The sequence below is a fragment of the Bombus fervidus genome, chromosome 5, assembly GCF_041682495.2.
Source record: "Bombus fervidus isolate BK054 chromosome 5, iyBomFerv1, whole genome shotgun sequence".
Classification (NCBI taxonomy): Eukaryota; Metazoa; Arthropoda; class Insecta; order Hymenoptera; family Apidae; genus Bombus; species Bombus fervidus.
The window spans coordinates 11,611,132-11,636,609 of record NC_091521.1 but is presented as its reverse complement, the minus strand read 5'-3'; the positions used below and the strand labels follow the sequence as shown (position 1 = coordinate 11,636,609).

At 35.7% G+C, this 25,478-nt stretch overlaps 2 protein-coding genes across 5 annotated transcripts in view; one reads left to right on the top strand and one right to left on the bottom strand.

The window, feature by feature from the left end:
* Qin (tudor domain-containing protein qin) overlaps positions 1-25,478 on the bottom strand; it is a 312,288-nt gene that overhangs the window by 8,855 nt on the left and 277,955 nt on the right. For all 4 annotated transcript variants that reach the window (XM_072003142.1, XM_072003140.1, XM_072003141.1 and 1 more), the window contains 2 exons: positions 1,963-2,187; positions 491-615 (listed from right to left, as the gene is read on the bottom strand). In XM_072003142.1, coding sequence (XP_071859243.1) covers positions 491-615; positions 1,963-2,187 — 350 coding nt within the window. The remainder of the gene's footprint in view (positions 1-490; positions 616-1,962; positions 2,188-25,478) is intronic.
* Positions 4,136-25,478, top strand: part of LOC139987192 (uncharacterized) — a 117,203-nt gene continuing 95,860 nt past the window's right edge. Inside the window, exon 1 of the mRNA XM_072003171.1 lies at positions 4,136-4,664. Coding sequence (XP_071859272.1) covers positions 4,604-4,664 — 61 coding nt within the window. The 5' untranslated portion in view covers positions 4,136-4,603. The remainder of the gene's footprint in view (positions 4,665-25,478) is intronic.

Sequence of the window (25,478 nt, the reverse complement as noted above, 5' to 3'; positions counted from 1 at the left end):
CACCTATTCAAACAATATTAAAACGTTTTAATAAATTTTATTCCTCGTTCGTTGTTTTCTTATTTCTCTTTATCAATTGCTTTTGAGACAATAGTAACCGAGACGAATGGAAGCAGATATTTGAGGCAATTGATGATAATTATGCGACAGATATATCCTCGATGAAATTCTATCATTTTATTAAAATTTTATTACATTGTTTTACTTTACTTTCAAAAATTTCATTATTTTACTTTATTTTTAAAAGTAGTGGTTCGTCGTTCCATCAAAGGATAGAACGAAAAGATTAGGAACGCTATATTTTCTAGTTTCTTTAAATCGTATGTTTGTTTTTGACCTTTAGCTGTTATCGAAGTTGAAAGTAACAATTATTTTCTCGTTTCTCGCAGTCGGAAGTAAAAAAAGTTCGGAGAAAAGAAACGGGGAGTAAGTTAAAGAAACGAAAATTAAAGAAGAGAAAAATATTGCACGAAAATGAAATATCACTTACGCGATTTTATCGTCTTTATCAGTGTTTTGAACCAGATAGCATGGAATGTCGGCCATCGGTTCCAATTTTTTTATCACTTGCTGAATGTCTACCTGGTCGAGGTTGTTTTGGATCGATGTCGATATCTGAAACAGATTTTTTAGTGCGCCAATCGATCGTCTGATCTTTTACAGTAGCCTTTTAACATTTATCCACATATTTAATATCACCCTGATTTTTATGGACTTTGTGGAACAAGATAATTAGGTGTATTATTTCCCTTGATAATAACAAATAACAAATCTTCATTAATATTCGATAATGTTTGCAAATCGTGTATTTAAATCGCTGGATATAAAAATTTAGCAAACATAAAAAACAACTTTGTGCCTATAATTTTATTATTATAGATATCATATTATTGTCCTAGAAAATTCTTGAAAGACGTCGCGAGGAAAATTTTTAACGATTTTCGCTTATATTACGAAAATTTCATAGCCGAAACTCTATAGACTAATCGAGGAAAATCTCGTTACGAGTGCAGATATTCTCGTTTGTTGCGTACAGGTCAAACATTGGGTGGATAAAAGCGATAAAACTTCCCCGCGGACCTAATAATTATACCAATCAAGTTGAAATTGTGGATGCAATAATGCTTTGTTTAAAAACACATGTAGATATAATTTAGCCAACGAAATAGAGCGCGTGAAACGTGATGTCGATTCTAAACTGAAAAATAGGAGATACTTCTAGTAAATTGAAATTTGAATATTTGATAAATCGTTTAACGTATCGTATAAATACATGATTTATATATAACATGATTTATAATACATATATTATAAATTACACGACAAATTCGAATATTTGTGATAAAATCTCGTTATTGATTTACTGAACAACACACGAGCATAAACAAATAAGAGATTGTCGTAGTAACAAAATAATTTAGATGTTGAAAATGAGAAAACGCAGGTAATTTATATTTCATTAATTATTACTTGTAACAAATGTATATAGATCAATTTTAGTTTAGTTTTACCATAAATTAATTAAAATTTATTCGGTATCTGCTTCCTAAAAAAAAGAAAAAGAAAGAAAACAAGCAAGGGAAACGTTTAGCCAGACATTTGTCACTGCTATACTAATACTAAGATACTAAAAAAAAATTATATTTTTGCAATAAAATAGGTATCTTCACAAATCCTTAAATTGCAAAAGAAAAAAAGAAAATTCGAAATTTGTGATAATTCTAAAACATTTTCCTCAATTCATTCAGGACTAACATTTTTTTAGCCTGTAAGAGAAATTATTTTTTATTGATAATTAATAATAGAAACACATTTCTTCGGATGGTTTAGCAAAGAAGATCGATTGTATTAAATTTTGAGACCAGTTTCACCGAAAACAAGTATTGTTTAGTCAATGAATAAATTATAAACACTACGAAAGGATTAAGTAGTGCATGTAAAAGTTTCAAATCGGGTACTTACCAGAATGGCAGATTGAAGTCGTTCTTCATACTCCTTCAGCTGTGTGAAAATCTCGTTGATATTCTTGTCCTGGAAATTTGTATACTCCTGTAACGTATCAATGATCTGTTGCTCTGTATTTTGAAGAACACCATGCAAGTAGGCGAAATGCTGTGTCACGGTCGCCTCTATACTGGCGACGTTCTGTATTTCTTCTAGCGAGGTGGAGGATGCAGACATCAGTTTCTGAAGTGCAAACACAAACATACGTAAAAATCAATGTTAACGTTACGTTAGAAAAGGAAATGTATGTACGGAATAAAAATATGACCTGTATTAATCCACTCACAAATTTTTTTTCAATCAAACTATGTTATGCAATTTTCCTTTCCAACATTGCGATTGTGGAAGGAAATCTCAAGAATTTGCATTCGTCAAACATCAAACGTTAAAAATCAGTGCCTCAATTTAATCAGATATTAAATCCAGGTTTTTTCATTCTTTCGATACGTTTCTTCCTAGCCTTATCACACTGACTGTTCGATGTGTAAGTTTCCCCTACTACAATGAGTTTCGCTGTTAAACGAAATGTTTTCGGTGATAAGCGAACAATGAATAATTCTCCACGTACACGTCCTTCGATATTAAGGTTCGAGCAAAGACTAGATTTAAGCAAATCGAAAGCAAAAGACCTTCTTCATTGCTGAAAAATATTACCGTGAATCGTCAAACTCTTGCAAAGAAGAAACCGTACAAATCGGACATCAAAGTTCCAACATCGAGACCAAGTTTCAACATCCAGGCCAAGTGCCAACATCGAGACCAAGTTCCAGTTTGAAAAAGTCTTCCTTAAGAATTTTTTTCATTGAACCGCTATCATGAAGATCCTCGATAAACCGACAGCTGTAAAAATGTCCAAAACCTCGCCATTAAATTCGATGGTATTAAAGGTTTCGAGGATGCCAGCATCGGGCATGTCGACAAAGGCTGAAGCGGATGTCTGAGATACGCCAATACAGATAACTCTACGATTTAAATGGACCACTGTCACCGGCTCATAGCGAGGAATTCAATAAAACGTCATGTCCCGGTTAACGCTCGCTGATAGTCGAAATAAAAATAGAGAAATCGCTTCATAAGACGTTCACGTGAAATTATACGTAACCAGAGGAAGCTGATGCAATACGCTGATTGATATTCGACCGGTCGTTCGGGTCGCATCTTAAGAAATCGAGGCGTCTTTAGCAATGACTACCGAGTGAAACGCTGATGCTCGAGTACGCTGATGCTGAGAATTTTTTAATTTTAGACGTCTGGAGTATGTACAAGAATGACACTCTTAAAGATATATAGTTTTAGCCTCTTCTATTGAAGAGTGGAATTTCCAGCCGATTCACATTCAAATATAAATTTCTCATCTTAAGCGTTACATGTAACAGGATTATTAATATCGATAAATTCGACTTTCAGTGTCTGAAAGTCTGAACGTATTTAACATAGTACTCGTTTGTAATTTCATGTCAGATTTTTCATATAAATCCGACGAAACTTGTAAAACCACCAAACGCTTCTAAAAATAAAAATAGGCGATTTAAATTCTTGTCCGTGTCACAATTATAGACGAACTTAGTTAGTTAGAGAACTACAGAGGGCTAATTTTATTGCGTATTTTCAATCGATTTCGACAAATTTGTGTTTTTCTAGAAGTGAAAGATATCTCAAGTTTGTTAAAAATACGGAAAATTCATTATTTCTTCACACAATTTTACGTTATACATATCATTAAGATATTACGAGAAATCTATATTGTTTGCTAAAATGAGAGTGCAAGAGTCGAAATATGTTTCGAAGATCGCAGTAGAAGTAACGTCCATTAATTTCCTCGGCACAGTAGAACTTCATTTATCTGTACGAAATTTAAGATAATGGTCAATTAATTTTTGCTGCTTGAATTCGCTTATGCTGACACGTGAGCTGCTATTATGCGAACGAAAAGTAACGAGCAGTGAGAATAATTAGCGAGCTCCGATTATATATGAACTCCAATTACATAAACTGTCAGTCTGCCAACTAATTCAGATAAATGGAATTCTACTATAGTCGTTCGAGTTTCTGCACGAAATCAATGAACGTCTTGAAAGATTAATCGTAGCTGTAAAGATCGAAGGATCCATAACTATTAACCTTCGTTAACGACAAGCCCTGGTTTGCCTCCGGATGGGACCAGAATATCAACAACACACTACGATGACATCGGTGTTGTGCCGTCGTTTCGCCGTGAACTAGAAGGTCGTTCGAGCGACTTTCTAGAGGATGATCCGTGAAGGGAGAAGACTTATCTGTCGTGAAGGGAGAGCGGCACAGATCGGAATGGCAGGGAGTAAAGGAACAGAAGAGGTGGTCACAGTGTGTCGGTGCTTAACGTCGAACCAACGACCGAACAAACGCGCCTTTCCCCAGTCTTTCATGTCTCGAGGACCGGTTACCATCGTTGACTCCGCTGTCGGCCTCGTGTTCCGTGTTTCATTATTCGTGATCGGTTGTTTCCTGTGACTCTTGTTGACGGTGTTGAGGATGAGGTTGGTTCCTCGTCGAACCGTTGGGTCTTAGTTTCTAGAGCCTGTTGGAGGGTTTTGGGGACCAAGAGCGAACCGGAAGTACCATGCGGGTGTTCGACAACCTCTGCGCGCTGGGATACATCGCGTTTCTTTTGTTGCTTATCGGTGAGTCTCTTTTTCATGATGATGATTCTCGATGTTTCTTGGTGGTTTATGTGTTGGACAGTTTCATGAGTAATGACCGTTATCTAATAGCGTTGATAGCGGTGTGAATGTCAACGATTTTACGTCGTTTCGTGTTCTAGCGTTAGATGCCACTGACGATATGCAACGAGTTACGAAAGTATTACCTTTGCAATTATTGAAGCCACATATTTCTTACGATATACAGTTTACTATAATTTAACTTTCGATTCGTTTATTGGCAAATAGCAATTCATCATAATGTAAATGAGAATTTTTAAGAAAACGTTGAATTCGATAATTAGGAGGATAATCGATCCATATTTTATTTATTTTATTGAAAATGTGCGAATGTGAAAGATACCTATCTTTTTTTTTTGGCTAATGTTATCTCTGGTTCCTACCGTGGATGATTAGTGCTCTCCATTAAATTTATGTGAACTTATTAAATTAAATTTATATAAATGTGAGCTGTTATATCTGATGTTTAAAACGATGTTGCAAGTAATAACCACAGGCAGCCTCCTTATTGTGTCATAATTAATACATAATTTTATTTAATAATATTAATAAATGTTTTTCTCTGTATTGTATAAATATTATTATATTGTCTGGCTTATCAGATATTGCACGAACAATTTCTGCAGCATACATTTCAAATAGTGTTTCTTGTTTCGACTAAATACAACATCTGATATACCTGGCGTAATATTCTCTGTTTAAACAGAAGGATTAGAAAACGAGAATAAGCGAAGCAGAGTTACAACATTGTATGCCATGGAAATTGAAATAGGAAAGTAAAACAAATGCAGTCGGAAACATTTATGAAATCCATGATATTAGTTCGAATAATCAAGATCCTACCGTATTTGTTTCATCTATAAAATTCCCCTGGATATTAAAACATAATGTCATATAGCGTGAAGTAATCGAAGTGATTAAAACATTACAGACACTGAACGAACAGAGAAAAATTTAAAGAAGAAATTTCTCGCGTAAATTCAAACGTCTCGAGGTAGAAATTACGCGTGGCGGAGTTGCGCTTCGAGAAAGGAAAGTACCGCGAAATATTAGTGATGCAAGTCCATTGTCTCCGGAGCTCGGCATTCTGATTGCCTCCTCCCTCGCCGCACAGTAAACGGTCGCATAGGCCTATTTCTAAGCCTGATATGTAACAAATTCTCACGAGCGTTAAACAGTCGATGGCCGAGTCCTAATATGGACAACTAATGCCACGCTTTCTCCATTCCTTTTAGCCTCTTGCCAATGCCGAACTCGTCGATTAATTTCGCGCCCACAACTACGCTACGATCGTTCCTCCGACACATAAACCGCGAAAAATCAATTACCATTCCCCTTCTAACGAGGAACGAGGAGCTGCGGACCGTTCTCGAAGCAGGTGACTCGAGTGTTCGTGTAAATGAACGGAGTTAGGTGTTGATGATGGAAAGTAATGTGAACGCGTCGATTGGAACGGGGGAAATTTTCGATTTGGTTCACCTCGTACGATGTTCTCTTATAGCGAAAAAATGTGTGACTTTCTTTCTATATCGACGCGATGGTCTCCAATGTCTAGTTTGAAATTCAAAACTCGATGCTGGATGTTGGATGTTCGACTCTGGAGCGCAATATTTCGTAGCTTGAAGTTTGGTGTTGGGATCGCAAGACCTACCGCTCTAAAAGAACAACAACGACCTTAGTAACTCGAAAGATTCGTTTCTTTCTTCCGAACTGAAACACAAAAATTACGATTCTCCCGATCATATATCAAACAACAAACTACGCTAAGGATTGTACAAAGTACATTATTATATTATTATCGCTTTCGTCTTTGTCCATCTTCCTCGTTTCGTCTTCCAGCAACGAAAATGTGACAAGGAAAGAGAGAGAGAGAAAGAGTGAGGGAGAGAGTGAGAAGAGAGAGAGAGAAGGGGCCGCTGCAATCTCGTTTGCCCTGCTGAATCAGCCGCAGAGAATCCACTTTAACGTGTTCGCGGTGCGCAGCGTTAATTATACTACGTAAACAGTCAAAGGGAGTCCCCGAAGGAGGCGAAACGGGTGGAGGAGGTCGTGGCAAGATCTTGCCGGATACGAAAATTAAGTTCATCCTCGCCTCGCGATTCAAGTTTCGTTCCAGCCACTCTTTGCCTTCTTACTCGTGGTCGATATATCCATCTCCTCTTGGATCACCTTCTCACAGAGAAGGAGAGAGACAGAGAGACAGGAAGAAAAACAGAGAGAGAGAGAGAGAGAGAGGACGGTCTCTTATGAGGAAAGAGACAACGATCTCTTTTGAGAAGGAGAGAGAGAGAGAGAGACCAAACAGTTGGCTCGTCGTTGACGTTTAATTAGCGTTAGATTGATCGAGATCCGTATAAAACACGGAGACGATTAACCAGGAGGTCCGGAAATTATTTCATGATACTTAATCGCGCATACTCGATCGAGAGATCGACAGATCGGCTGTTTGAACCATCCGTGTTGATTTAGCTGGGCGAACGCGTTCCAACGAACGAAAACAGAAGTCTCGTTAATTCACCCATGCCCTTCTTTGCCCATGTAAACGCGATCTCACTTGATCGTGCAAATGTATACGTATCCACGGCTATTATTAATGACGAGCAGTTTGTCCGACGACGACACGAATACCAACGGAGCATTGGGATCGCTGGAACTGATGCAATCTTCCCAACCTTTCTCGATGGTTCTTCAAACGAGTTCGTATTTACGTGGATCGTTACGTTCCAAGGAAAGGATCTTATTTTAAACGTTCTTCTCGTGTCGTAAGTCGTATTAAGTGATTGTAGAAAAAAAAAGAAAAAAAAAAAGAAAAAACGTGACATCGAGATTACGGACGTGTATCGTGGAATACTATTCGCGAGTGGATGGAAGATGGAAAGTTTGCAAGTTTTTTGCTTTTAGACGTTTCAGACTTCTTCATTGTAATGTAAATTACGCGATGATTAGGCGAATACCTATGCAAATTTGTTATTCCATAGATATAACTAAAGAAATGTAACCCGAGTAGAGATTTGTTACAGCCATTAAATATTATAACGAGTTCCATACAGCCATTGAATTAGAGTCACAAAAATATTACTTTTTAAATTGCGATACTATGTCACGTATAAATAGTAAGTTGTTCTTGGTTACTCGGATCATTATTCAATACGTAGATGCTCATGTAACTCGTGTAGCAATAAATTTGTTACTATATATAAAATCTAAATTTATCACAGAGTTCCTTTGGTCGAAACACGTCCATGTTTATATAATTCTCTGTTTAATTTTATGATGTAAAGCTTTTGGTTAAAATTTGCAGTCGTAATATGTTGTACTTTTATGATTTATTGATTATTATCGGATAATTAGTATTAAAATGTATTTTTGCTGTTCCTTTTTATCTGCTTCAACGTAAACGAAACGTGTGTGATTAGAGGATACGTTCGTTTCATTTAAAACGATATTTATACGTCTGTAGCTGTAAAAGCTTTCGAATAGCGTGTTTTGAGTATAACAAACAAATAACGAAATTCGTAGTAAATAATAAATTGCTGCAACTTTGGTTATAATAATAGCCGATGATAATCGTAAAATGCTGAGATATTGATTCTATTAAATTGTTGACAGACTTGTTTCAAGCTTACATTTAATTCTTATTAAAAATGGAGACATCCAAAGGATTATATAGACATCAAAAATATTAAAAAAATGACGCTCTATTATCATTCACTTTCAAAAATTTAATAGCATCCCATTGTTTTACTTATTTTATCTATTTTAATGTCTTTTCTATTTCTATAACTTTACTTTTGGAGAAATTTTATTGGTGAAATAAAAATTCTTGTTAATTGTCTAAGAATTTTTTATCTATCTTCTAATATTCCGATATGAAAAATAATCTTTCTTTTTAATAGGGAAGCATATAACAATTTAACCATCGAGAAATATTCATAATACGAGATTCTTTTTTAAGAAAAATAAAGAGATAATTATCTATTTCTCGTCTAGTAAATTATTGAATAAATTCGATTATGAATAATGCGAAGCTCAAAACCCATTAAAGGATTACGTTCTACCCAAAACTGTCAGATAATACAGCAACATTATTTACAAAATAAAAATCGTATCAGAATATTTTGTTTACTTTCTATTATTTCGTTATAAAAAGCAATTGCTTCCGATAAAATAGGTAGAAACTTAACCATGCAGAAAGATTTATGTAGCAGTGGAAAAGTGGTGCGTTCGTGCACACGCGATCGCGCAAGAAAACGAACAGGTGCGAGGTGCGTTAAACGGGAAATGGGAACGAAATTTAAAACATATCGCATGGAAAACGACATTTTTCGGACATCTCGACTAGACGAGGTTGTAGCCACGCAATCGATAATCTCGCTGGGGAACGTTTTTCGCGAATCTAAAAGCATCCATCATCATTATGCGCAACGTCTATGACTCGACGATCTTTCGCATGATAAATTGACAGAGCGATACCCATGGAGCATTACGTCTGAAAATCACGTATTTTTATGGCTACCCTCGGATAAACGTGTTTAAAGCGATCGAATGATGCGTCTGTCCGGGCGTCTATTAACAGAGTCTGTCTATTAATTCGGTAATTGCCTAATTTTGAATAACAAGGTATTCCCACAACACACCAACAACCAAATGCAAAAGTAAATTTTGAATTTTGTCTACCTATTAATTTCTTTGGTTAATTACTTGCTTATCAATCTGGTATTTTCATCGTTTTAAGTAATAAATAATTTTCAAGGTAGACAAATTATTAAATGCGAACATCGAATTTAAATATCTTTTATTTTCACTTTATCTACTTTTGAATCACCAGCTGAAAGTTGAGAAACGTACTCAAACTATGAGGGATCGTGTTTTTACGAGAATATGGGAAAGCGATTTTACTAGATAAAACATAGTTCGATGTTAGAAGAAAATTATTCGAGGGAAAATCATAGTGAAACGGATCATATATCATGGAGAATATGTTAAGTTCGTGACACGATACACGTTTATGGCCTGGTTGAGATACCGTGGTCTTTGTGAGCAATTTTCGCCGGTCAACCGAAATTATATTTTATGGGTGAATTCTACATTTTTCTTCAGAGATTGAGAATCTTTGAATTTTTACATTTCACTTTCTTGTTTATTTTACCAAACCGTACGATTTTGCCGATTGTAACACAATTAAATTAAAACGCCCTAAATAAATCGCCCTACTTCAAATGTTACAGGTGAATTATTTAAATGCTATAAATCAACGACTTAAATGTTATAAATTAATAATTAAATCGTTGCTAAGTAAGTAAAAGTTTTTTTCGATTCCCACGTTACGATAGTTGCAGCAAAAATGAGCTCTGCCGCGAGTCGGATGTTACTTATATACAAGGTGACACAATCTTGAGGAGTTTGGTCGAAAGATAAGGATTTTTGCCGATGCATCGCTATGATGGACACTGTGAATGATAAGCGGGCGGACGCTCCGCTTTGGTGTTATTTATACGCTTTCCGGTCTGGTTCAGCGTAAAGAGAGCGAGGCTGAGAGAGCGATCCTTGAATGAAAATTATTTCTCGATCTAGACCGAGCAAACGGTTCCAAGTGGAACGCCTTTCGAATCGTTCGATCGACAACCTGCGCTTGAACGAAGAAAGAGAAAATATCTCGTTTGTTCTTGGTCCGTGTGCGCGTGACTCTGAAAACTCGATAAAGCGGTAAAACGCGGCCAGCTCGAGTGGCGGGCCGCTTCGCGAAAGCGACACCGCCCAATTTGCATTTCGAATGCGGCAAGATCGGTAGATAAATACTTATAGTAGAGAGACGTAGTAAGCTGGCGCGAGTGCCCATCGCCGTCTTATGTGGCGTAACTCCGTTCGATTTCTGCCATCGTCTTCTTCCTTCCTTTCTTTATTTCCGAACAGACTGATCTTCGAAGAGGTTCACGCTCGATGGGATCATCTTAAATCGCCATTTTAGGTGAAAGTGATGGGAACATAGGATGATAGTAGAGAATGGCAAAGGATGGTGAATTATGTTGTAAAGTTTGGTTGATAGAAGCATATGTGAAGCTAGTAGTGGGAGAGAGTAGAGAATGATTTGGATCTTAAATAAAATTGATGGTGTGAATGATTTTAGTGTGGGGTGTAGACTTTGGCAAAAATTAAGATCTGTTGATAAGAAACGATAGCAACGTAGCTGTGTGAATATTTATCTAAATATTGTTATATGGAAGATACTAAGAAATTAACATTTGGGAATGATTTTGATTCTAAAAGAAATTCGTGAACGACGAGGTATATTTTACTAAGAATTGACAGAAGATACTAGAGATCGATAATAGTAAACGATAAAGAATAACGCTGTATATTTGAATAGAAGATACGAAGACCTTAAAATTTTATTTTAAAAGTTGAATAAAAACCAATGCAAAAGTTTGGTAAAAAGAATTGTTATTCCATCCGTTCGTTATCAATGATAAAAATTCAGAAATATCTAAGTTACATCGATAAATCTTATTTAAATGTCTTTCGTAGCTTCCAACAAAAATCTAAAGCTCGAAATATCAAGTAACAAGTTGAATCTTCATCTCATCAAAACGTCTCTCGTTTCTCTTAAACATTTCCGACACTCGAGAACTAACGAACTACTAACGAACGAGCATCATTTGCGCTTAATTTTTATCTCTGACCTGTGATAACGTCGGAGTGTAAATGCCACGTGTAACGAAGACACTTTTCAAGCATCCTCGTGTTCACTACCGATTTTTTGCCATTTACACTTGGACAAATTTCCTGAATCACGATCGATCGTTCACAAGGAAATTTAAAGAGACAAGAAGCCGCTGTAAAACGATTTCTTCAATTAAATTTAGTGATGTCGCAACACCTTGACGATGGTTCAAGCAAACGTAGCGTATAGGAGAAGGGGGTGGTTTAATGGCAAAATCGTGCTCATTTAATACGCCTCATTATAGATCGTATAAAGCACTGTACGTACTTCCGCACTGGTGTTCGACGCGTTATAATTAGAACTTATTACCGTACGTATGAAGGAGGCAACATGTAAAACTTGTGAATGAATTCTTTTCTTCTGCTTTTCTCCTTTATTTTTCATTTTTGTTTCTTTTTTAAATTTATAAAAGGCGTCATGTAGAGAACAGTCTACTTGCTAAGAGGCTAAAAAATTAACACTAGAACTGCCGACAATTAAGGTATAATACGAATATGAAGGATACCGAAATCAAAGGAGAAAAATAAGCTTTCATTTTTATATCATAGAAAATCATTCGAATGTTTGAAATTGGTAATTTTAATTATTCCGATAGCTTTAGTGTAAAATTTCATATCTGACGTAATAATAGTAAAAGTAATTAATTACACCTATTCTAAATATAAAATTTGTAACTTCAAATGTTTTTTTCTGGTGGTGTCATGTTAATATAAAATTCGTAACTTTGAAAATTTGATAAAGATAATTTTATGAGAGAAAATTGATAATTTTTGTTACTGGCTGAAAATACTGCATTATATAATTTTAACGCACTAGACCAGCAACATTTATTGGATCACGTTGCATTGGTTAGTGTTAGACACCAATTGATATATAGCGTGCTTCCGAAACTGTGTATTCTAGGCACGATTTCGTCGATTTCCTCAAATATCTGTATCGTGATAAGAAACAGCAATAACAATAAAGAGAACGTTAGTGTTGGCTCCGTGATTTAATCGCAGCGCAGTGCCACTTATTTGGATTGTTTCTAAAACAACCGATGCTTCCAAATAGCGGAATTCGATGCAAAGTGTGGCACAGTGAACGTAAAAAACATTAACGGTAATTTCTACAATCTTTTTTTGCGACATACATAGGAAATCTGTTCAAGGAAACTTCCGAAGATTTCCTTTTGTTATTTTCAACATTTACTTTCTCTATTTATATTTTAACAATATTTGATTTTAATATTGTTTAATATATCGAAAAGACGCAAGATTTTTGCACAAGACTTAATAAAGGAATACTAAAAACGCCACCTTTCGATCCTTTACGATCACTTCACTTTATCCTTTTCATCGTCGCTTTTCCAACATCTTACCGACAGACACAACGGCAACAGAAGCAATGACAACAGAAAAGAAAAGATGGGAGGAAAAGTAGAAAAACGCGTATCAATGTTTCTCCCTGTTTGCCAGCAGCGAAACAACAACTTACGATCGAACGACGATCGAAGTTTCTTTCGTGGACTAAACATGAGCAAAATATCGTACGAAGACAAAATATCGGCTATATATATATATATATATCGGTCAAGATGCAGCATCCTCCCGAGCAAACATTTTCGCGATGTGTGCAATCGCAATTCCTTTGCAATGAAAATCGACGAGTCTGATCTCTTTATTCGATGGCCATTGTGGCCGGGGAACGAAAAATCCGGCGGACCGGAAACAGGCTCACCTCGACGCGGTTGGATATCCGTTTCAACGTTTTATCATTCGTCCGTGCGTACAAACGCGTTCACGAACGAGAAGATGGAGCGATACAAGGACGTGATAGATTCGAGGAAATTCCTCTATGTTGATATCACGGCGAGGGATTTATTAGCGGCGTTAACGAGAACCACGTATCGACGGACGAGGGATACGTGTTAGGCGTATACGGGTTTTGCACGGGAAATTGCTGTTATAAAATCTTGGTCTAAGATTATGGTTGGCGAAACGCAAGCGATCCTGATGTAAAGTCATGGCGCTGGTATGTGGCATACAGGTACATGTTTCAGAAATAACGGGTTATGGTTCGTTAACCAGTTGAGCTTCAGATTTATTTGACAAAATTTAGTTAAAAGGTAGTCGTATCAACGGGATTAAGATAAGCGACATAGTCACGTCAATGTACGAATTAGAATGACGCAGTGCACCGCAGACCTTAAGTAGCGAAATGTCAGGATGCGTTAACAATTCGTACGAGAAAGATGATTTGATAAAATCTTGATTACTGGAACACCTGATTAATGCAAAATGTGTAGATGGACTCTTGCAAAGAAAGATTGAGAAACAAGAATAGGAAGGACTTTTATCGTACAATTTTTCTGTCATTTCTATTTCATAATTGTACGATAATATAAAAGCTATAAATATAGGTATTTCTATAAAAAATCAGATAATGTTAGAATCTTCTTTGGTTTTGTACCTGAAGAAAGTAATTGCAATTTGATCGAGGCAAGTTTATGCGAAGCTCGAAGAATTCTACAAAATACAGATAAACAGAAATTTGGAATTTTGATATTGTAATAAAAATTGTTATTTGTAATTCTTTTCCATTCTGCACGAATAGAATTTGCAAGAATTCTAACAACTTATGACATTTTATATGATCAATCGATATCCTGGTTTATTAATTAACAATATTTTTGTAATGAAACGAAAAATAATGGAACAGAATTTTACAACTTAAATTACCCGATCATTCTATTCGATAAAACGGTGTGATACAAGTTTCGTGGAAGACTGTCCATGTGCAGAACGTGTCAGACGAAATCCATCAATGAACATAAATTCGTTCAACGTTAGAATTCTTTTCCATGGAGAAAATCCAAAAATTTTACTTGAACTTGCTATTCCACGCCATTATGATCCATATGGAAAACTAATCGGGGCAGACCAAATAAAAGCTCATTTACTCTCCAAACAGCAGCAACAGACGCAAAGCTTTCCCGAAGGATCGTTAAACCATCGTCGTTACCTTCGCTTTCGCGTCGGTATTCGGACGAACTTAGTGGAAATCCATAAAATTGAAACGCCATCGCGCAGAATGTCGATTTACGTTATATTACGCGATTTATTTGAAACGTTGGCTAGGTTCCCCCTTTGGTCCAGGAGCAAATAAATCTGTTGGAGAGTGCGACGCGTGACTCGTTGTCGTTCGAGGCCTGCCACGGTAAATTTCATTTCGACGTCGCGCGGCCAAATCAGCGGTGACAATAATGCATAGGCGCATAATCCACGAGTCGTACGCGAGTTGCGTGAATACACCGACAAACCGATACTCGTGTATATCCCGTGTGAACAAACCGCGACGATTCATAGACATGGCACTTCGTCCTGCGTGACATATACGGGGTGTCCCTTTTGTAGTCATCCTTTCGAATGCCCTTGTCATTCTACTCTCTCCTGTTTTCTTCTTTTTTCTTTCTTTTTTTTTTAGAGGATCATAAGCTTGTTGTCTCTCCTTTTACGCATCACTTTTTGCACCATATTTATATGCTCTTTGAATGAAAAGCTCTCTATTATTACCGTTGGCTGGCTAGGAATGGCTTTCATTAGATACATTCTTCAGTTTTCATGACTAATTACACTTCGAATATCATTTCTAACCGACAGATTAAGTCAAAATTCTCGGTGATTTTAATAAAGAATTAAATAAATCCGAGTATTTTCTGCTTATTATTTTCTTCTGTGTTCATAATTCAACGATCATCGAGCTTCGATATTCCGAAGCTCTTCTTACGTATATATTACTTTGTTACTTAGGTATAGCGTATTTGAATGGATCGTGAATGATCAAATACGAGGATAATCCAGTAAGTAAAGATCGAGCTTCGTTTGGGCAATTTTGGGTGAGAGGTTTTCGATTATCTATATATTATCCCGTAGCCCATAGCCCGGATCTTGCCTCTGACGATTTTCACATTTTTCCTAAGCTTAAGCAATTTGACAGAGATTGGTAAAATTTGTTAAAATTAGCGTCGCTATGAAATAACAATTTTTTATATTTTTCAGTCGTGATATTTTTTCATCTGCGATTCAGCACGTACATCTTCACGTGTTTTCACATACATTTTTTTATAGCCCTTTTATAATGTCACACAACGTTCGAAATATTTATTTGAAAGGAAAAAAGTATATTCGTAATTGCTTTTACGACAGTATTGCCAGACGTGTTCACAGTTTAGAAAATATACGATGAATATTGCACATGGCAACAGAGATAAAGATATAAATGATATTGACAATCGTGTGAAATGAAGCATTAAACGTGAAAATGAGAAAATGCTATCGAAAATTGCTTGTCGATGCTATCAGTCGTCGTAAATGCAATGATAAACGCACTAGACTGCACGAATTATTACTTTACGTGTATGAAGAACAAATTTTTCATAGTGTAAAATTTTTTTTTTATATATTCATATATATATATACATGTATGTATATTCGTTCTTTATGAAATTCTTTACAAGTAAATTTATTCAGTATACATCGTATGCGTTAAAATGATTAAAAAATCCTCTATGAAATTACGATTATAAAATTATACGAATACGAGTGTCAAATTAACAAAAACGATACTCTATAATTTCACTAATTTTATTCTGATTTATTTCTTATCAAAATTCTCGCTGACAGAGGCGTCGCTGATTTACGTTCTGTCAAAACCAAGTCAGACATCCTAAAGTTGAATTATTCTTCAGGAAAATAATAGGTTACAGCGGAGGATTATACATCGCTAACGATTTCCGCCGCTAGCTACGACCGCGTGTAAATCACCAATTACGTACCAACTCTGTTCACTGGTGACCGTAAACTCATTGCCTTATACAGAAATATTAAAACGTTTCGTTACGATTCGACAAGGTAGTTGAACCGAACGCAAATCGTCTTACTGCTTTCACGATCCGGAATTACAGCCTTGTGAAACGCTTGGATATAGATTCCGGTAGAATTGCAGATGCCTGTTGGTTTCTCGAAGCAGATCGTGGGACAACGTCGCCTGATTACAATGGAAATCGTTTGGAAATCGTTCGCGTCCTCTGTTATTTCTTTTTCTTTTTTTTTTTCAAATAAAAATCCTGTATTTTCTAATTTTAGAAGATACAGGTCAGACTATTACGAGTTTCAACCTTGCGTTATCGGTTATTTTTGCTTTCTACAATTTTATTTCGCGTTTCATGAAAGTAATTTATATTTTTAATTACTTTTTTATAATTATACCGTGAGATCGTTTCTTGATCTCAAATTGGATCATATAACTTGATTTATATATAAATTGTATTTATTTCATTCAGATTCTTTATCGTCTAGCTTCATCGCTTCATCGTAATAAGATAATTTCTTTAGATAATTTATTTACAATCACTCGTTGAGGTAATTATCGGCAATTCTTCGTCTTTTGATGTTTAACATTTTGCAAAATGGCTGATCGCGGTAGCTTGCGCAGTTTGGTAAAGAGAAAAATAATTATTGAGTGTTTGTGTTCTTCGGCGTGCATTCCAGGGAACAAGCTGATTTAATCAAATTTCAATAATTATCCACGCGGTACACGTTCCGTTTCTTTTATTCTTCTACGGGCGTAAATTTATTATGTAAATATTAGCGTATCAATATGTTGCGCGTTAATAATTCATTCCTTGTGAAAATAATTCGATTGAGAGTGGCCGGGAACAAACGTATTAATTAACCAACTGTAATGGACTGCACACTGCAGTTTCAAAGTAAAATTATAAATTTGCCACCGTTCGTGCTTATGGGAGAAATCGAAGCGTCGAACCGTTGCATTTACCATAAACGTTAACAGAATAAAAAAGAAAAGGTTAAAGCTAAAAAACAAAAAGAGTAAGATTTTAAATATACCTTTAAAAATGTATAAATTCCTGATATTCTTATATCGTATAGATTAACATACACTGGTTTGAAAAAATTTTCGCAAATTCTGTTACTACAAATAAAGAAATAAAAAAATATTTTGACCAGTAGAGGATTTTTTCACGTACGATTCTGTCAATTACTAAGTATTAAATATATCTCATTATAAAAAGTATTCCATTTTTTAACAGTTTCAAGAGAAGTACTAAATAATCGTTCGTTAACAAAGTGCGACGAGATTTTCGGAGAACGATGCCATATTGGCAGGTAGCTCAGTTCTATTCGACTTTTGACGCAGGCTGATTCTCATACAGTGGACATAAAAATTAAATCATTCTCGTTGTTATTATTGAGAAAATACAAAGTATGCTTAACGTGGCGAAAAACGAAAAAAATACAAATATGAATATTCTTTCTTTAGTAATTTCTCATAAAAAAAAGAGGTAAAATACTACAATCTACCGCAGATATTATGGTCGAAAAGGTTCACGATATATGTATTATATATATTTCTTTATCTATCGCAACACGAAGAGAACCTTTTTCACATAACTGCATGTATAACACGATGCATGATTTTCAAAGCATAGCCCCGAGAATGGGAGATTATTCATTTGCAGTTCGTTCTTGCAATAAACATATTTCAGTTGAGTCATCCGTATCGGGCCACGAATACAAATCGATCGAATGCAGAGAATATTCATGATAATTATTATCAATAATTGGTCTTTAATTATAATAGGCAATGCTCCTTTTAATTATTGGCGCTAATAATTCATTCAGAATTCATAATTACCATTTTTTAATCTATAAATGCGTTCATTGCCGCACGACATAGTCCTGATCGAAAACGGACCTCATATTGTATAATATTTTAACCGCGTTATATATTTAAAAATCCTGAAAAAAATTAACAAATTCCTACATTTTCTATGTATAAATCTTTTCCTTCGCTTTAAAAAAATCAACTCACGACTCTATACAACTATAAGGTAGCATTTTTTGCCAACAGGATTCAATCATTCTTTGGCAATTTTGCTGTAAGAATTGTTTAAAAATATTTTCATCATAGAGCATCATAGAGTTATATTATTTATACGTACAAACAGTATTCTTACTTCTGGTAATAGAAATTTCATCATGTGTAAATTATTTCAATTACAGAAAAACAAGGCTGACTCGTGGATGATTCAAACGATATTAATTTCTAAGGTTAATTCTTGGACAGCGTAATAACACGACGAAGAACTCACGATGAACAATTTCGAAACTAATTTTCTTTACCCTTCGGATTTCCTAAAATTTACAATGTTATATTTACAAACGGTTAATAATTGCAAAGGTTCGATAATTTTAAATCCAAGCTTCCACAAAAAATGAATATACATATGAAAAAAGGTAAAATCTGTGTTCGCATTACAGAGTTTCCTATCGCGAGTTTTCTGTGGAAGATGAAGGATAGAGAACGTCTGGACGCAATCGGAATCCGGATCATTGGCAACTGCCGAAATTGCCTTCGAAACGGCATTAATCGACCGCGATAAAAGGGAAATTCGCGCGTGTGGGTATTAATTCTTCTCTGCTCGTGGCCCTCCCCTCTCTGGCTGCGCGAGCGATGCATAAATTATTTTAATAAATCGTGCGCTATAACGCGCGACGTAGGATCCTCGTCGAATCCAATTAATCGTATCACATATCCAGTCGCGTTCCAATTAAAATTTCGCAAAAAATACTTTGCAACGTTAATGCTTGTGCGAACAGCGCGTGACTCATCGCTTATGCAATTCTCTCATAGAGAATATGTGATCCACCTCCCTCTCCTTGTGTCACATGTTTCCCCTTCTCGATATCACTCTCCTTCCTGTGGAACTATGTCTACAGAAATATCGAGATACGCTCAACTCCACACGAAATTAAGATACTGGCAAAATTCAAGTGACACCGTTGTTTGTTTAAAATGACAAATACAGCGAATACGACACTAGATACAAAAATGTCGAGACACTTGCTCGTTACACTTATTGAGAAACAGCAACAAGTTTTTATCTTTATCTAGTATTTTACCTGATAGGTACCTGGTTACCTGTAAATATTTATGCATTGGTGAGAAATTTAAAAGCGCAGACGTATGTACAGAATTTATATAACGTGCAAACATATATAAAATACTTGGATTAAAGCGATTATTTTTAATAGGCGAGACAAGTTTCCATTTAGTCCTATTAGTTTTCATTCGTGTACTTTTATTTCTTCAGTCAAATTGATCAAAATATAAAATTGCATCAACATCCGCATAAGACAGACGACGAGACGGATGAAACAACAGATTTACGATAAAATAGCTAGAGCTACTAAAAGCATCGAGAATCGTTCAATTTGTATTGAATATCTGTAGAAATCCTAATAAGTTATGGTCAGCAGTGTATTTCGCATTTTCCTTCGCTCGAGTTGGACAAGCTCTGCATCGAATTAAGATATCCGCAAAAGTCAAGCAGCATTATTCTTCGTTTGTAGCCGCAAATTCAGAGCACGTAGTCGATCTCTCCTCTCATGAGGAGAACACTGCTGATACGGGGGATATACGAAAGAAAGGACCGAGGAGAATATATTGAGTGCAGAGGAAGTCCATTTCATTGTGCACCGGAGGTGATACACTTTGGTCTTAACGTGCAAGGGGAAATAGGAAGAGTGAGAGTTCGCGTTAAACTTTGAAGATATTGGAATTCGTCAGGTGAAATTTTGTTTTGTAATTTATTACGATTACTCTGGAACTTCCAGAATCTAGGTCGTCAAATTGAAATTTTGTTTGCGATATTAAATTACAAGCGGACTGTAGATTTTCATGCATTTGTAGGAGGTTTAAAAAAATGTGAAAATGTACAGAATGCATATAGCACGCACAAAAAATATTATAATACTTAGAGAATAAAGAAAATCTTTACTTTCACTTTTTTAATTGCGTTCATAAAAATATGAATTTTCATAAAAATCTCGGTTTACTCGTAAGTCATACGTCAAACAAAATTGGCTTTATACGTCGCTTGCAACTCTTGCAGTTAATACCATTTACGCACCCTCGAGATTATTTAGGTTTACGTAAGCATTTCTACCACTTATGCATATTTATGAGCATGCTGCCACCGACTTTGTTAACCGAATCTCTGTCGGTACTAATGAGTTTTGTATATCGTTCAATTTTTTTATCGGATCTGTGAACACTTTTAATATTTCTGTACTCAAGCTTTCGTAAATCGTACCAATCTTACTGACTAACTTCGCACGCTATTCAGCTTATGCACACTAATGGATTTCACCTAATTATATCAGCAAATGAATACCATATCTATTGTTAAAGTTCCCATAATAGAAGATTAACTGTAAGCTCTAGAAATCTATTTATCAGATCATCGCACCGCTTCGGTACATCTTTGATCGCGGCCACGCGGCTTGTTTTTCCTTTCACCAGATGCGTAAGCGTCCGCATTTTGAATGACTGTGTATCCCTACGGCGAATTCTCGCAGTGTTAACACGCGTTCATCCGTGGCGAGTAGGTTGAGGATCTAGAAATTCGAAGGCTGGTTACGCATAGCAGTAAGAGATTGCGAATAATCTAGGCTAGTTGATCGGCGTGGAATGTTAATTTCGTTATCATACGCTTTATCGCGTGCCTCTCCGTTGAATCGTTTAATCGATCGATGGTCAGCCTGTCCTTCAATCACGTGCTTTTTAATACGATTTTCCCGCGTAGATCGCTCGTTACGATAGTTTCGGTACGCGACTTTTATATGATTGTACGATGGCCAGCCTCAATTATTCGAATACCACGAATATATCAAGATAGAATAGTCCGAATCACCTAAGCTTCAACATATTAAAATCTCAAACTTGAACTTTGCACAGAATGATAAAACTTGTTATATATTATGAGACAGGATTACTCTTTAATATAATAATTAGACAACGAGAGAATATCGTACGTTTCAGGTTCAGCAAGGAAAGATACCAAAGATGAGAAAATTGCTCGAAAAGACAATAAAATAATTTCCAGAAATAAAGCGATATACAGGCACTACTGGGCTATAATAATTACAAATACAATTACAAATATAAAACTTTCCTTTTGACAACCAGAACTTATGCTCCGATTCTAACTAACGAAAAGACACTAACAGTTCGTTTTTATTTCGAAGCATTGCAATCTTCACGGATTGAAAACACCATCTCTCGAATGTTTAGAAATTTCAAGAATACAAAGAAGACTTCGTTTATCTTCTTCTTTCTTGTAACTTACGTAAATCTTAAAATAGTCTTAGTTCTTGCATCGATAACGAAGTAGATGGTCGTTGAAGAGAATGGAAAATCTGCTCGGCGAACTAAACGTTTTCCAATGCAAATTTCCGACACGCTCGGCGGAAAACTGGCTAGCAAGGTCACTGACGAAACCGTTTCCTCGATCGAGGCAAGGTTACACGATCATAAACCTGGATCGACCAAGGTGGCGGGCAAGGATTTCCAGTTTCTGAAACTGGAAGTGTTCACGGTGTACTGGGATCTTTCGACTCTTCGATTTACTTCCTGCATCTCGTTTCTCTTCGCAACCTATCGTACTTCTGACTTTGCGAACGTACTGCGAAGGTTACTAAACGAAAAAGTACAAAAGTACTGAAGGATAACAGGTTCGACACGCTGGAGATCGAAATTACTATATCATCCTTTTGACGAGAAATTTGACCATGAAATAAGTCTTTATTTTCATCATCTTTATTTTAGCTTTAATTTAGTTCTTTGTTATTCGTATTTATTTTGTATTTGTAAAAGAATTTGCTTTTTATGCATATTTTTAAATGAGTTAATTACACAAGGTATCTGACCACAAACGGACCCTTTTTCCTTTGTACGCTTATATCAATGTATCTACTTCACGTACAGTTTCTTTGAAATTTTTCGACTATTCTTTCAATTCTTTCGAAATTCAGTTAAAATAATATTGAAATTCCATTAAAATATTTTTCCAACTCCTTTAAAATTTCTTTAGGGATCTTTCAAAATTTTCCCTGCCCAATTGTTACTATATTTCTATGATTTTACCAATACTTCGGAAATTATCTTAAAATTTCTTTCGGATTCCTTCGTAGTTTCTTTCAGATATTCTCGAGATTCTTTCGCAGCAGGATTCTAATTCCTTTGAACCTTACTCCAAGTACTCTTTGAATTCCTTCATAATTCCTTTCGAATGCTCCATAAATTCCCTCTAAGTTCCTTTCGAATACATCTCCAATTCCTTCAAAATTTCTCCGCAAAATGTTCTTTTAATTCTTTCCAACTCCTTCCGAACTTTTCCTACATCCTTATTCAATTCTTTCCAATATCAGTTTCAAACAAAAAATTCATTCATCCATCTCGCTGTAACAAACTTATTGATATTTATTCACGAGCCTCTTTTGTCTCTTCTCGTACAAACAGAGGAAAATATTCGCCGTCAGACGAAGTTCAGTGTCGACCAGACGAATTTTCAAAGGAATTCTGAACGAGGTCAAGAGAGGGAGAGATGCCTGTTGAACAGACGGTAGACGGATGTCTTCGCGCAAACAATAATTTCATCCGAAATCATATTACGCGTGCTGCGTGTATTATGTCAGAACTTTCGCGAGTTTTCGTCACGACGTGGAAACTTGCCGACGTACCCGTTGAATCGAGATATTCATCCCAACGTAACGAAGTTTCTAAGACGGCAAACGACCTGTGTGTGCCCATCCCCGCCATCACTCGTGGAACACGTCCGCGAGATCGACTTTAAATTACGTTCATTACAGGTCCCTGGTGGCGTTGTTTCATACGGAGGCCCGTGAGCTAACGGCGCGACGACTAGCAAGTGGAAAATGTTGAAAAAAAGCAAGGGAAACGAAACGTCCTGCTATAAAACGTCTGACGATTCTATTTATCGAGTGGAATTGAGATTAAGTTACTATTGGAAATGTTTGATCATGTTGGATTTGGTTGAATCATGCCATGGAAGATATTTGATTATTGATTGATATAATCGTGCGATGTCGAGGCTTTTGTGTTTGTAGACGAGATGTTTCGTGACAGAATGTCCTTTGTGGGCTATTTTAGATTTGTGTTTGTTCATAAAAATATAAAATTGCATTTTTGTGAAATGAATATTTTTGTATTATTATTTAGTATCTTTTGCATCTTAAATAGCCCTTCAGTTAACATGTAATAAATTGATATATGTTTCGTCGTAAATTACTTTCAATGTAAAATATCATTACAGGTTGCTGTGTTATAGAGAAGATATATGTTCGTAGGCAAGTTGGTTAAGAAACGTGTCTGACCACAGGCGATCCATTTCTCCTTATCCACTTGTATTTATTTCTGGTTTTCTAATACGTAGATTAATTAATATCATACCTTAAAAGTTAGCTTTGAAAAGTTAAAAGGTTTAAAAGTTTGTAATGTAAATAAGCAAGTAAATGAAGAAGTATAAATAAATATCAATAAATAAATAGCAAAAATATATTACGAGTGTTTCAGTTATGTTCAAAATATTAAGCTAAAATTTTATTGATTATAAGTTATGTTTGCTGTTTACATTAATTAATTTTCCATTTAATAAACAAGTCTGGTGGTAAATATAATATTTTCCTATAAAGCGTATTTCAAACACTATGTGACGAAAATTGATTGCAAAATCTTCCGAGAGGAGCGTAGAAATACGTTCACACCATAATATATCAGCCCTTTCCATCTAGTGACATCATTTCGAACACGTCCCTTTCATCAAATTCCCATTTCTGTCGCGTTTTATTAACGATTTGTGCGTTCCCTTCCTCGTGTTTTCAAAATTATGCGAGAATTACGAAATTAAAACGCCAAGGCTCGAAGAACTAACAATTCTTTGCGAAAGAATTCAACAAAAATTTCACGTGAATCTTAGTTTAGGTTTAGTTTTGATATAAAATTCAAAGTACGGAGAATTGTCCGCGACTTTTTCCTTTATCGATATGTTACCCTTTCAAATATTCTTTTTCAACATATTGTAGTTTGAGAAAAATCGGAGATACCGATCATTTCCTCCGTACTTTCAAATTTCCCATAAACATATAAAAATCAACGGCCCGAATATTAATCTTAGTGACACCCTGTAGAAAGAGGTTGCGGCTAGGCGTTTTCTCTCATTGAAAGTTTATCTCGGAGCCGGTGGTCTAACAGGCGAAAGGCAGATTGCGAATTACTAGGCTGCGAACTAAATGAACCTACGAGGATTGTACGTCTCGATTCTAGTCCTCGCGGCAGTTTCAACTAACTCAGTTTCTGTAACGTGATTGCTTCTTAATTTATCCTTTATCACGAACACTGTTAAACACGTTCGAGAGAGATTCTGACACTACGTCACGAGGAAAGGGAAGATCGATCGATGATACACTGTTGAGTAACTGTCGAATAATGAACGATGGTTTATGAATGAAAGTACATAACGGCGGTTCCATGGGCTTTGGAGAGAATTCGTGGTCATACAGGCTGTTTCGTAATACGTGTAACATATAATAGTTGTACTTTAGTAATGGATATAAAGACAATGGGAATATAAAGACAATGAAGAACGTTCTTATAAACGTGTCTCGTTTGACCTTGTTCCCGAGTTGAGATCCATTTTTACATTGGAGTAATTTCTGGTGATGAATTGAAATAGTAAAAGTGAGTTGCTAAATTGTTTGCATGTAATGTTAATGAAATAGTTAGAATTTCTGGAAACATTTGGAAGAACGTAACATTAGGCAGAAATTTTAGAATACGAAGATTTCAAGTATTCGAGTAGCTAATTTATTTCTCTGCTCTTTATTCAGCACTGGCAATGAGTTAGCGAAGGCTAAAGCATAATGAGAAGAACTTGTTACCAAAGACAGAGAAATAAAAGGTATACGAGAAAATGGAAGGAGAAAGACAAGCTCTTAGCAAAAAGAATCTTTAAAAATGCATCCATGATAAATTACCAACTGGTCGTTTTGATTATTCTGATAATTCTAACATTGAGTTCAATGAGAAATTAATCATTTTGAATGCAATCAATCTTTATAGGGTTGATTTCTAATAGTGCAAACACTTTCACCCTTAATTTTCTCTCAAATGGAATACATATACAATTTTTT